The 12,598-nt window shown below is 43.6% G+C and overlaps 1 protein-coding gene and 1 pseudogene across 1 annotated transcript; one reads left to right on the top strand and one right to left on the bottom strand.

The window, feature by feature from the left end:
- Positions 1–701: 701 nt before the first annotated feature.
- CD209 (CD209 molecule) lies at positions 702–3,788 on the top strand. Its single transcript, XM_066361108.1, has 8 exons — positions 702–883; positions 1,019–1,096; positions 1,199–1,285; positions 1,594–1,653; positions 1,948–2,025; positions 2,283–2,434; positions 2,852–2,964; positions 3,363–3,788. Exons 1-8 carry the CDS (start codon positions 814–816, stop codon positions 3,502–3,504), a joined length of 780 nt encoding a protein of 259 aa, XP_066217205.1. The 5' UTR covers positions 702–813; the 3' UTR covers positions 3,505–3,788.
- Positions 3,789–5,697: 1,909 nt separating this feature from the next.
- LOC136389298 (eukaryotic translation initiation factor 1-like) lies at positions 5,698–6,388 on the bottom strand (annotated as a pseudogene).
- Positions 6,389–12,598: the final 6,210 nt, after the last annotated feature.

Raw genomic sequence — 12,598 nt, forward strand, 5'->3', positions numbered from 1 at the left:
TTTTTGTTTGGGGGTATTCCATGCTCCTTTCCTCTGTTTCCTATTTTATTTTTAGCGAGAAAGAGAGAGAGAGAGAGAGAGAGTGGAGAGAGAGAGAGAGAGAGAGAGAGAGAGAGAGAGAAGTGGGAGAGAAATAGATGGTCACTTCTGGTGTGTGCCCTGACTGGGAATTGAACCTTGGATGTCCACACCCTGGGCTGACACTCTATCCACTGATCCAACTGGCCAGGGCCATAACTGTACATTTTCATAGGGCTATTGTGAGAACTGTCAGTGGTCCTCAGTGAAAGACCACCAGGAGCACACCTGTGGTTTTTTATTTGCTGCAGCAAGGGAGACTGCACAGCACAGTGTGCTGGGGGGCATGTGCTAAGTGCCATTACTACTGAACATTTATCATTAGGACAGGAAACTTATACCTATTATAAGTATACTGTATTAGACCACACAATAACAGAAAGAGGCAGAGTAATTGTCCCATTTTACAGATGAAGAAACAAGCTCTGATTAGATGAGGGTTGAAGGTCCCAGGACTGCATAAGGGTTGGAACAGTGCCTTTTGGCACTAGCACTGACTGCAAAGCTTCTGCCCCACCCTAAGTGACTTCTTTCATAGCTGTGTCAGGCATTTCATCTTTACCCCCCACCCTTTGACTTTTCTGGGAGGAAGTGGTGTTCCCTATAGTTCCTTGTTCTTCTTTCTGAGTTGGGAAGAAATAGACCTGAGGAGGGGCTGCTGAGAGCAATACATGAGGTTATAAAAACCATAGTCCAGAGAGGAGTTGGACAAAAGAACAGGGAGAGGAGAAGAGGATGGCACAGATTCATGTCCCCAAGGAATCAGGTGGCTCTGATGAGGCTGAGCATCAGTACTGGGGTGATGGTAAGGAGAGCCGGGATCCAGAGTCCTGGGGGAGTCCCAGCTCTGGCTTCCAGCCTGCATGGAGGAGAGAGGGTCAGGTCTCCAGCAGGGCTCAACAGGCTTCAAGCTCAAATGAATGTATTCTGTTCTGTTCAGAGGAGAGGAAGATATTTCAAGGCCAGAGATTGGCTGAGAAAGACCTTGGCCTATTCAAGAGCTCGCGAAGCTTGCCAGGTACTGGGGTGGGTGGTTTAGGAGCAGGCACCTGGGGAAGGGGTCAGCATGGGTGGGGTGGACAGGGTCTGTTCCTAGTCCTCAGCTCCGTCCATCCTGCAGGGTGTCTGGCCAGGGCCCCTCTCCCTCTGATGGTGCTTCTCATCTCTTTGGGTCTCTTCATGCTCTTGCTGACCACCCTGGTTCAAGGTAAGTCAGGGTCTGGGTCTGGAAATCCTGTGTCGCTTAGGGTTTTCCTTTTGAGAGGCTTTGCACTTTTCCACAGTCCTCAAAACCTCTATGACTGGGTTAGTTGGACTCTTTGTCATCTCTGGTGTGGCTGTAGGCTGGTTACCACCTCTTTCTGAGCCTGTCTCCTCATCTGTGAAATGTGGCTCATCTTCTTCCAGGTGGGTTTGGGAGGAGTTTAGGTTCTCAGAGAACTTGAAACCAAACTTGGCACAGGATCAGGCATACAGGTGACACTCACAGAAGAGGAATTCTCTGCTCTGTTTTAGTCTCCAGGATCCAACAATCCCTGCCAAGAGAGATGGACCATCAAGGGAGCCACAGCCCAGGTGAGGGGTCAGAGGCTGAGTTCTGAAGTGGGAGAGGGCTCTGGGCTGCATGATTTTAGACAAGCCACTACCATGGGGCAGAAGGTAGGCAAGAGTTGGGGATGGTGTTGGACCCGTGTGTAGTGTCCTAGGGGCCAGCAATATTGGACAGGTTGTTCTCTAAGGCTCAGTTTTCTCATTTGTATAATGAGAAAGGGGTCACTCTCACGGTTACTGTGAAATACAGAACTCATGGGGCCCTCTCTGCACCAAGCACACAGTAGGTACTTAATAACTGAAGTCCTCTTCTTCCAGTGGTCATTTCAGAGGAGAGGATGCAATCAGACCTGGAGGAGATCCACCAACAGCTGACCTGGATGAATGCCACCCTGAGTAAGGTTTAGACATTAAGGTCAGGAGGGATTACGGAGGTCACAGGTCGGGCTGAGGCTCACCTTCCACAGCTGCCAGTCTGAAAACAGAAGGGAAGAGATAGGATTTTTCTTGCGGGTTTTTTCGGGCACAGAGTGGACAGCTGAACAAAGGGGCCTAGCCCTGGGTCCCCCAGATCTGATGCTGGTGTTGGGGGCCTGGAAGCTTAGCAGCCCATTTCCCTAACTGGCCAACCCAACCCTGCCCTTGCTCCTCAGCTCGTCTGTGCCGTTCCTGCCCCTGGAATTGGGAGTTCTTCCGGGAAAGCTGTTATTTCTTCTCCCGGAGCCAAAACACCTGGAAAGGTTCTGTCTCTGCTTGTGAGGACATGAACGCCCAGCTGGTGATCATTGACAATGCTGAAGAGCAGGTATGCTGGGCAAGATTTCAGTCTGGGACTGGGCCAAGTGACTGGTCGACCAAAAGCCTTCTGAAGCTCTCCTTTGTCCTCTGAGAGATGGAGGTTCTGGGGTGGAGGGAGATGCAGTCAGGGAAGGCTTCTTGGAGTCCATGATGGATTTGAGAAGATCATGTGTTAGGAGCCCATGTATGGAAAGAAAGGAAACTCAGAGTAATCCCTCCCTTGACACATTACTGAACTGGGAAATAAGTCAATGCATTTCCACACATATACAATACTAATGCACATGTGAACACATACAACTTAAGTAGAGGCTACAGGCTAAACCACAGAAAGACCTTTGTGGGAGGCAGGGGACCATGAGAATGTGGGCAGACATGGTATGGGTGTCCTTCACTGATCTTCCTCCTGATATACCACCCCTAGAAATTCCTGCAATCTTGGGATATCAGAAATAATAAGCGCACCTGGATTGGCCTCAGTGACCAACACCATGAAGGGTCCTGGCACTGGGTGGACAACACTCCCCTCCATCTCAGGTGACCTCTCAGCAACAATGGCATGGGAGGGAAAGGTAGGGGAGAGACCTGAACCCTGAATTCAGGGTGCTCAGACTCTAGGATTGGAAAGAATCACCTGAGAAAGTGGGACCAAGATGCAGAGTCTTGTGTCTGCCTATGGTGGAGATGGGGTGGGGGAGGTTGGATTCTCTAAGTCTAGGTATGGGTCCAGAAATCTGTATTTTTACTTTGCCAGAACTGATGGAAGGAGGTAGTGTTTGAACCCACATTTTGAAAACCCTGCCTCTGAATTCACCACCCTCTGGCTGCTTCTTAGACATTTGCTGCCAAAGACCATGGACCAGCTGGTTCAAGGGTGGGTTGAGGTGTGGGCTCTGGGTGGAGAAGGGGACTCATAGTTCTGATGGTGTTCACAGCTTCTGGAAAGAAGGGGAACCTAACAATGTTGAAGATGAGGACTGTGTGGAACTGCGTGGCGATGGCTGGAATGATAGCAAATGTAATGCAGAGTATTTCTGGATCTGTGAAAAGACCTCATCTCAGTGCTCAGGCCTCTGAGGGCCACTGTCCCTGACACCCATTCCTGCCCCCTGTGTGAGACCAGGCCATTTGGGCGTGTGCTCTGTTAGCTCCTCTCTGGCCCCATTCACTCCTGTTTTTATTCCTCCTTTTCTAGGGTCTTTGAGATCCTGAGATTCTGAGACCCCTTTCTCCTCTAAGGCCCACCCCTCTATAGACTAAAGACCATTTCTCTTATTCTGTTGATAGTCTCAGTGCACCCCCTTCAGTCTTCACGACATACTCTTAATAAAGTCACATACTACATTATGCCTTCCATTGAATTTATTGTATATTCACTTGCCAATGTTTCAATTATGACAGTTGTGCAATATAGTTGATAAACACTAAGACACTGTTTTCTCTCAATGTTTCTACTACTGTGCATTTTATTTCCCAGATACAATTCTGAATCACTTTGTAATTTTGGCTGGGATTATATATGTGCATGTATATGTCTGTCTGTCTATCTACTCATTCATTCATTATTTATTCAAATTCTTTAAAAATATCTTTCAGTAGCCTGACCAGGCAGTGGTGCAGTGGATGGAGCATCAGCCTGGAATGTTGAGGACCCAGATTCAAAACCTCAAGGTTGCTGGCTTGAATGAGGGCTCATCTGGCTTGAGTGTGGACTCACCAGCTTGAGCGAGGGGTCACTGGCTTGAGTGAGGGATCATAGATGTGAGCCCATAGTTGCTGGCTTGAGGTTAAGGTCGCTGACTTGAGCAAGGGGTCACTGGCTCGACTTGAGCTCCATAGGCAAGGCACATATGAGAAAGCAATCAATGAACAACTAAGATGCTGCAACAATGAGTTGATGCTTCTCATCTCTTTCCCTTCCTGTCTGTCTGTCCCTCTCTCTGTCTCTCTCTCACTAAAAAAATAAATAAAAATTTAAAAATCCTTCGGCAAAGTTTTATGATTTTCCTCATATACATTTTGAAAAAACATTAGTTTATGTATGTGTGTTTGTTTTTGACTGATGCTGTAACAAATTACCACAAACTTGCCAGCTTAAAACAATCCAGATTTATTATCGTACAGTTCTGGAAGTCAGATCCAAAGTGGGTCTCACTGGGCTGAAGTCAAGGTGTTGGCAGGGCTGCATTTCTTTCTGGAGGTTCTGGGAACAATCAGTTTTCTTGCCTTTTTCCAGCGTCTACAGGCTGCCTGCACTTCTCTGCTGATGGTCTCTTCCTCCACCTTCCAAGCCAGCAACGACATGGATCTTTCTCACTTTGCATCACTCAAACTTTGACCCTTCCACCTCCTCTTCCACATTTAAAAGACACTTGTGATTACATTTGGGCCACCAAATAATTCCATATGATCTTACTATTTTAAGGGCAGCGGATTAGAAACCCTATTTCTCTCTGCAATCCTTATTCTCACTTTTCCATGTAGCGTAACACATACGTAGGTTCTTTTTTTTTTTTTTTTTTTTTTTTACAGAGACAGAGAGAGAGTCAGAGAGAGGGATAGACAGGGACAGACAGACAGGAACAGAGATATGAGAAGCATCAATCATTAGTTTTTCATTGCACATTGTGACACCTTAGTTATTCATTGATTGTTTTCTCATATGTGCCTTGACCGCGGACCTTCAGCAGACCGAGTAACCCCTTGCTCGAGCCAGTGACCTTGGGTCCAAGCTGGTGAGCTTTTGCTCAAACCAGATGAGCCTGCGCTTAAGCTGGCGAACTCGGGGTCTCGAACCTGGGTCCTCTGCATCCCAGTCTGATGCTCTATCCACCGCGCCACCGCCTGGTCAGGCGCCAACTCTTTCTTATGGTGTCTTCCTCTTCCCTGTGTCCCTTTACCATTATCAGGAGACAACACTCCTTGCATTGAAATCCTTGTCTGAGGGTTTGTTTCTAGGGAAACGACCAAATTCAAGTAGTGTTTATGTGACTTATTCTAAATGGTGGGCTAGACCTCTCTGGGTGAATGGACGGGCTGTGGCTGGATCAACCATGTTATTTTCAGACTGGGATATTTATTTATTTGTTTGTTTATTTACTTAATGACTTTTCAGCTTATTACATGAAAGAATTACACTAGTCAAAGTTAAAAGCAGACCTCAAATTGTTACATTACACAAGATTTTTAAACTTGTGACAAGGGACAAAAGAGAAATTCTACTTATTGTAAGGAAATCTTCACTTTTAAGCTTCAGTGAGCCAAAAGCACTTAAAACTCGTGAACCTTCAGCTGGTCTTCCTCAGCATGTCCAATATCTATGAGGAACTAGCCTATGTTTCTGCACAGGTCATCCTGTTCTTGAATTACTTCTCTATATTCTGGTTGCTCAATTATAGTACCATTGCAAGCAAATTTCTTCTTAAGTGCCTTTCCTAGTTTATTTTTATTGTAATAATCAGTGGTCCCTTGGAAAATAGTAAGGGTCTTCTTGCTGTTTCTCTGTGAATTCTTTTTTTTTTTTTTTTTCAGAGACAGAGAGTCAGAGAGAGGGATAGGTAGGGACAGACAGACAGGAACGGAGAGAGATGAGAAGCATCAATCATCAGTTTTTTTGTTACGACACCTTAGTTGTTCATTGATTGCTTTCTCATATGTGCCTTGACCGTGGGCCTTCTTCAGCAGACTGAGGAACCCCTTGCTGAAGCCAGCGACCTTGGGTCCAAGCTGGTGAGCTTTGCTGAAGCCAGATGAGCCCATGCTTAAGCTGGCGACCTCGGGGTCTCGAACCTGTGTCCTTCCACATCCCAGTCTGATGCTCTGTCCACTGTGCCACTGCCTGGTCAGGCTCTCTATGAATTCTTATATGGGTATACTCCTAAGTGCCAGCAGAAAGCTGACCATCACCCTTACTTGCATCAGCAGAGCATTTGAAAGAGTGGAGCTTCTGGATAGCAGACATACAATACAACTTCTTTCCCTTGGTGGAAACAGCCTGCGGAAGGCTGAGGCAGGAGAAGGAGGTGGTGGGGACAGAGTGTTGGGAAGCCAAAGGGGTTCAATGGGGGAGGTTGTTGAGTCTTGGTGGTGGCTCAGTCACTGGGGCCCAGATTGGGACATTTAAGAGCAAGTGGTCTGGCCCTGGCCAGGTAGCTTAGTTGGTTGGAGTGAAGTCCCAATATGCCAACCTTGTGGTTGGATCCCTGCTCAGGGCACACATTCAAGAATTAACCAACATATGTTTGCCAACAAATTGACATTTCTTTCTAATTCTCTCTCTCTCTCCCTTCCTCTCTCTCTAAAAAAAGAAGCAACCATTCAATGCAGAGATGAGTGGAACAACAAAATCGATGCTTTTCTCTCTCTCTCAAATTAAAAAAATTTTTTTTGAGTAGTCACCACTCTACACTCGCTTCTTCCTGCACTCCTCCCAAAGTTCTGGAACAACAGCTGTCTTGGGCACAAGACAATTTTGCAGAAGTTTTGGCAAGAGTGCATTTAGGCCATGACTTTGTTGTATTAAATTGAAGAGATTTAGGGTGTATTTCTTACTGTGGCATATTCTTAGTATCTGGTCTGCAAAGGAATTACAGAACTTGAGCTAACATCCACAGTCTGGGTGTGTAGAGGAGAGAACTCTTCCAAACTTAATTTAGTAAGAAGCTAGCTTAATTTATTGTTAAAAGTAATTCCAAGATTTCTGGTCAAGATGGTGGTGTAGGTAAACCCAGTACACAGAACCTCTCACAACCACATCAAAATACGACTAAGTTATAGATCAACCATTACTGAGAATGCCTGAAATCTAGCTGAACAGAGTCCTATAACTAAGACTATATACAAGAGAAGCCACATTGAGCAGAGACCCAGGACAGTCTGGTCCCACACCCATGTCTGGTGGTTAAAAATTGGGAAGCCTATCTTGGCTGTGGAGCTCCCCCATGAAGATTGAGGGGTTCCAGCCCCACATCAGAACCTTCAGCCCAGTTTTAAAGTGTCAGAAAGAGAAGTCCCCATAACTTCTGGCTGTAAAAACCAGCAGAGATTGTGGCTGAGTGAGATGGAGGCTCCTGGAGTTCCAGCATTCCTCTTAAAAGGGCTCATGCACAAACTTATTCTGACTCACTTGCTCTGAGATCCAGCACTGAGGCAGCAGCTCTAAATAAAGGCACCAAGGGCATGAGGAGAGAAGTGACCTGTCTGACTTTTGGGTGAAGGCTGGAGGAGCAGGTTTCTCCCAGACAGAAATTCTGGCAGAAGCCATTGTTCCTTTCCTGAGGCCTTCCCCAACAGAGCCTGCAGGTGAGCGCTATATCTCAGTTTCCATCAACCTGGCTATCACTGCTCATCCCACCCTGGTGGTTCTCTGAGACCTTGCCTCACTTAACTTGTAGGCTTACCTAATACATTTCCAGTGGTTTTTTGATACAAATGGCCTCTCTTGGCTTTCATTTTGGACTTTCCTAAAAATATTTCAAAGAAGCAGCATCTAGCCTATGTGTAGCATCTAGCTAAGTGACCCCAGGTCCAGCACTGGTGGCAGTCAGCCTTGATTTGCAGTTTGGCCTTTCTCGGCTACCTCCAAGTCTAGCCCAAGTATCAGCCATCTGCAGATGGCTCTGTAGCTCATGCTGGGTGGTGCCAGTAGGGAAAAGATGGTGGCTGACCTTGCATCTTCTGGGAGGCCCCAGAGCCAGTGTACCTGGTGGTCAGCTTCAGGCCATGTAGGGTTACAACCCAGCCACCTCCACAAACAACACACTCAAGGGGTAAACTCAGAGGACACCAAAGCCCCACTGAAGCAAGACCTGTTCTGTGGGGTTAACTCCTGCACAGCAGATCCTCTGATGTAGTCACAGTTGTTTCTTGCAGCTGATTAGCCTCGGGGTGATATGCCAACATAAACCAAGGCTCAACTATAACAGGAGGTTATACACAGCCCATGCAAAGGGTGCACCTGGAGTGCCTAGATCTGGTGGCAGAGGAGGCTGTGCCCCTGGGCCTTCTAGACATCTCTATATAAGGTCACTTTACCAAGCCTAAGAGATATAGCAGCTCTACCTAATATGCAGAAGCAAACAAAGGGAAGCAGCCAAAATGAGACAAAGGAAAAAATCCTAAATGAAAGAGCAGAAAAAGTCTCCAGAAAAAGAACTAAATAAAATGGAAGCAAATAAACTACCAGGCACAGAGTTCAAAACAATGGTTATAAGGATGCTCAAGGAACTTAGTGAGAACTTCAACAGCATGAAAAAGGACACAGAAACCTAAAAAAGAACCAGTCAGAAATAAAGGGTACACTAACTGAAATGAAGAATTACTTACAGGGAATCATCAGTAGAGTAGATGAAGATGAAAATAAAATCAATGATTTGGAATATGAAAAAGCAAAACACATCCATTAAAATAGCAAAAAAGAAAAAAAGAATTTAAAAAATGAGGATCATGTAAGGAACCTCTGGAACAACTTCAAACATACTGACATTTGCATCACGGGGGTGCTGGAAGGAAAAGAGAGAGAGCAAGAAATTATAAACCTATTTGAAAAAATAATGACAGAAAACTTTCTTAACCTGATGAAGGAAATAGACATGCAAGTTCAGGAAGTACAGAGAGTCTCAAACAAGATGAATCCAAAGAGGCCTACACCAAGACACATCACAGTTGAAATAGCAAAGGTTAAAGACAAAGAGAGAATCTTAAAAGCAGCAAGAGAAAATCAGTTATCCACAAAGGAGCTCCCATAAGACTGTCAGCTAATTTCTCAACAGAAACATTGCAGGCCAGAAGTGATTGGCAAGATATATTCAAAGTAATGAAAAGCAAGGATATATAACCCAAGATTACTCTATCCAGCAAAGATCTCATTTAAAATTGAATGACAGATAAAGAGCTTCCTAGACAAGAAAAAGGCAAAGGAGTTCATCACCACCAAACCAGTACATTAGAAATGTTAAAGGGCCTTCTTTAAGAAGAAGAAGAAGAAAAAGTAATAAAATGGCAATAAATACATATCAGTAATTATTTTAAATGCAAATAGATTATATGCTCCTATCCAAAGACATTCTGGCCTAACCAGGCGGTGGCGCAATGGATAGAGCGTTGGACTGGGATGCGGGGGACCCAGGTTCGAGACCCTGAGGTTGCCGACTTGAGTGCGGGCTCATCTGGCTGGAGCAAAGCTCGCCAGCTTGGACCCAAGGTCGTTGGCTCAAGCAAGGGGTACTCGGTCTGCTGAAGGCCCACGGTCAAGGCACATATGCGAAAGCAATCGATGAACAACTGAAGTGTCACAATGCGCAACGAAAAACTAATGATTGATGCTTCTCATCTCTCTGTTCCTGTCTGTCTGTCCCTGTCTATCCCTCTCTCTGTCTCTGGAAAAAAAAAAAAGACATTCTGTGATCAAAAGAAATACACAATGACTAAATATTCAATAGATTACAAAACAAGAGCCTTACAGATGCTGTCTACAAGAAACTTGTTCCAGACCAAACGACACACACAGACAGAAAATAAAAGGATGGAAAAAGATATTTCATGAAAATGGAAACAAAATAAAACAAAAAACTTGGGGTATCAATACTTATACCAGACAAAATATATGTTGAAACAAAGGCTATAACAAAGAAGGAGCTCTAGCAGATCCACTTCTGGGTATTTATCTGAAGAAACCCAAAACACTAAATAAAAAATACATATACATTCATATGTTTATTGCAGCATTATTTACAATAACTAAGATGAGAAAGCAATCCAAGTGTCCACCTATAGATGAATGAATAAAGACTATGTGGTACATATATACAATGGAATATGATTCTGCCATAAAAACTATGAAATCTTGCCATCTGCAGCAACATGGATGGACCTAGAGGGTATATACCAGATGATTGCACTAATAATGTGGCATTTAGAAAACAAACAAGCAAAACAGGCTGACTCATTGATGTGAGGAACATTTTAACAGTTGTCAGATGGGTCTGACCTGTGGTGGCGTAGTGAATAAAAGCGTCAACCTGGAACACTGAGGTTGCCCGTTCGAAACTCTGGGCTTGCTTGGTCAAGGCACATATAGGAGTTGATGCTTCCTGCTCCTCCCCCCTTCTCTCTCCCTTTCTCTCTCTTGCTCTAAAAATGAATGAATAAAATCTCAAAAAAAAAAATTAAAAAAAAACAAAACAAAAAAAACAGTTGTCAGATGGGAGAGGGATTGGGGGCATAGGTGAAAGAGGTGAAGAGATTCAGAAGTGCAAATTGGTGGTTGAAAACTGGTCATGAGGCATGGAATGCAGCATAGGGAATATAATCAATAATATTGTAATAACTATGTATGGTGTCATATGAGTGCTGGATTTATAGGGGTGATAACGTTGTAGGTCATATAAATGTCTAATTACAAGGTTGTACATTTGACAGTAATATATTGTACAGTAACTGTAGTTTAAAAATAAAAAATAAAAGTAATTCCAATGAATTAAAAAAAAAAAGGAAAAAATAAAAGAAAACTGCTAAAATGCATTGAAAACTAAAAAGATCCAGGAATCAATTTGGCTCAATTTAGTTAATGCTGGAAATTTTTCTCCCAACAAAAATTCTTCTGGTAATTATGATAATTTTGATTTATCAGTTTGTTGGTAAAGATGGAATTAAGATATCTCTATGTTTACTTCCAGCATAGATGGATTTCCTCTTCTGCTTGAAATAAGTAAAAAAGCAAACTGGACAGAATGTTATGAAGCATTATTTCAGACACTGAAAATCGGTGCTGCTCAGTGGTCCTTGCAGAAGAAGAAATGATGGAGGAACCACTCAGGCACAGACTCAGTAGAACCGATGCATTGAGTAAGATAAAGCTATAGGTTAGGAAAGTGCTTGGAGGCTTCTATTTGACTTACGTTGTACTGTGCAATAATTTCAGAATAATGAAAATGTTGGGAAAATAGTCCAAGAGTTTCCTATACAACCTTCCTCCAGCTTCCCTCCATGTTAATTAACATTTTGCAACCACAGTATAATGATTAAAACCAGGAAACTCACATTGATACACTATTATTAACCAAACTACAGACCTTGGTGTGTCATTTTTTTCTGGTCTAGGATGCTACATTTATGGTTATAAGTCTTAGCCTCCTCCAATCTGTGACAGTTCAGTCTTTTTATGTCTTTTATGCCATTAGCATTGTTTTGGCGAGTAATGGTCAATTATCTTTGGACTCTCCCTCAATTGAACTTATTTGGTATGTTTTCCCCCTCATGGTTAGATTGAGGCTATCCTTTTTGGCAAAAGCACCACAGAAGTGATGCCTTATCTCTAGGGCTACATGATGTCTTATTATTGGTGATGTTAATAGTTACTTGATTAAGGTGGTATCTGCCAGGTTACTCCATTGCAAAGTTAATATTTTCCTCTTGATAATGAATCTTGTAAGATACTTTGAGACAGAAAATATTCCATTCCTCATCAAACTTTCATGTATAAATCTTGACATCCTTCAATGTAGCCTTCCTGTGGCAATTGCAGTGATTCTTTTTTTTCTTTTTAAATGGTGATTTTCTATTGCCCTCAATTATTGTACATTCATTGAAATTTTTCTGTAGAGAAGAGTGCCCCTTCTCTCTTATTTATTTATATATATATATTTATTTTTATTAATATGTACTCAGGATATTTATTCTATTCCATGGGTTGTAATCCAATAAAACCATTCTTTGTTTTTTTGCTTAAATTGTTCTAGTTTTGGCCATTAAGAACTTCCTCAGGTTGCCTGACCAGGCGGTGGTGCAGTGGGTAGAGAATCAACCTGGACGCAGAGGACCCAAGTTTGAAACTCCAAGGTTGCCAGCTTGAGCGTGGGCTCACCAGCTTGAGTGCGGGATCGCTGGCTTGAGCCCTAAGGTTGCTGGCTTGAAGTCCAAGGTTGCTAGCTTGAGGAGGGGTCACTTGCTCTGCTGGAACCCCCTGGTCAAGGCACATATGAAAAAACAATCAATGAACAACTACGGTGCCGCAATTACGAATTGATGCTTCTCATCTCCCTTCCTGTCTGTCTGTCCCTATCTGTCCCTCTGTCTCTCTCTCTGTCTCTCTTGCAAAACAATCAAACAAACAAATAAATAAACTTCTTCAGATTGACTAATATGTCCATCTAACATACTCCTATCACAAGAT

The sequence above is a fragment of the Saccopteryx leptura genome, chromosome 1 (genome assembly GCF_036850995.1).
Source record: "Saccopteryx leptura isolate mSacLep1 chromosome 1, mSacLep1_pri_phased_curated, whole genome shotgun sequence".
In the NCBI taxonomy this organism is placed as follows: domain Eukaryota; kingdom Metazoa; phylum Chordata; class Mammalia; order Chiroptera; family Emballonuridae; genus Saccopteryx; species Saccopteryx leptura.

Excerpts from the sequence above, each read along its gene's own strand:
- CD209 (XM_066361108.1), top strand. The coding sequence starts at position 814 with ATGGCACAGATTCATGTCCCCAAGGAATCAGGTGGCTCTGATGAGGCT. Across the intron at positions 2,026-2,282 it reads CTGGATGAATGCCACCCTGA|CTCGTCTGTGCCGTTCCTGC; the intron begins GTAAGGTTTAGA and ends CTTGCTCCTCAG. Across the intron at positions 2,435-2,851 it reads TTGACAATGCTGAAGAGCAG|AAATTCCTGCAATCTTGGGA; the intron begins GTATGCTGGGCA and ends TACCACCCCTAG.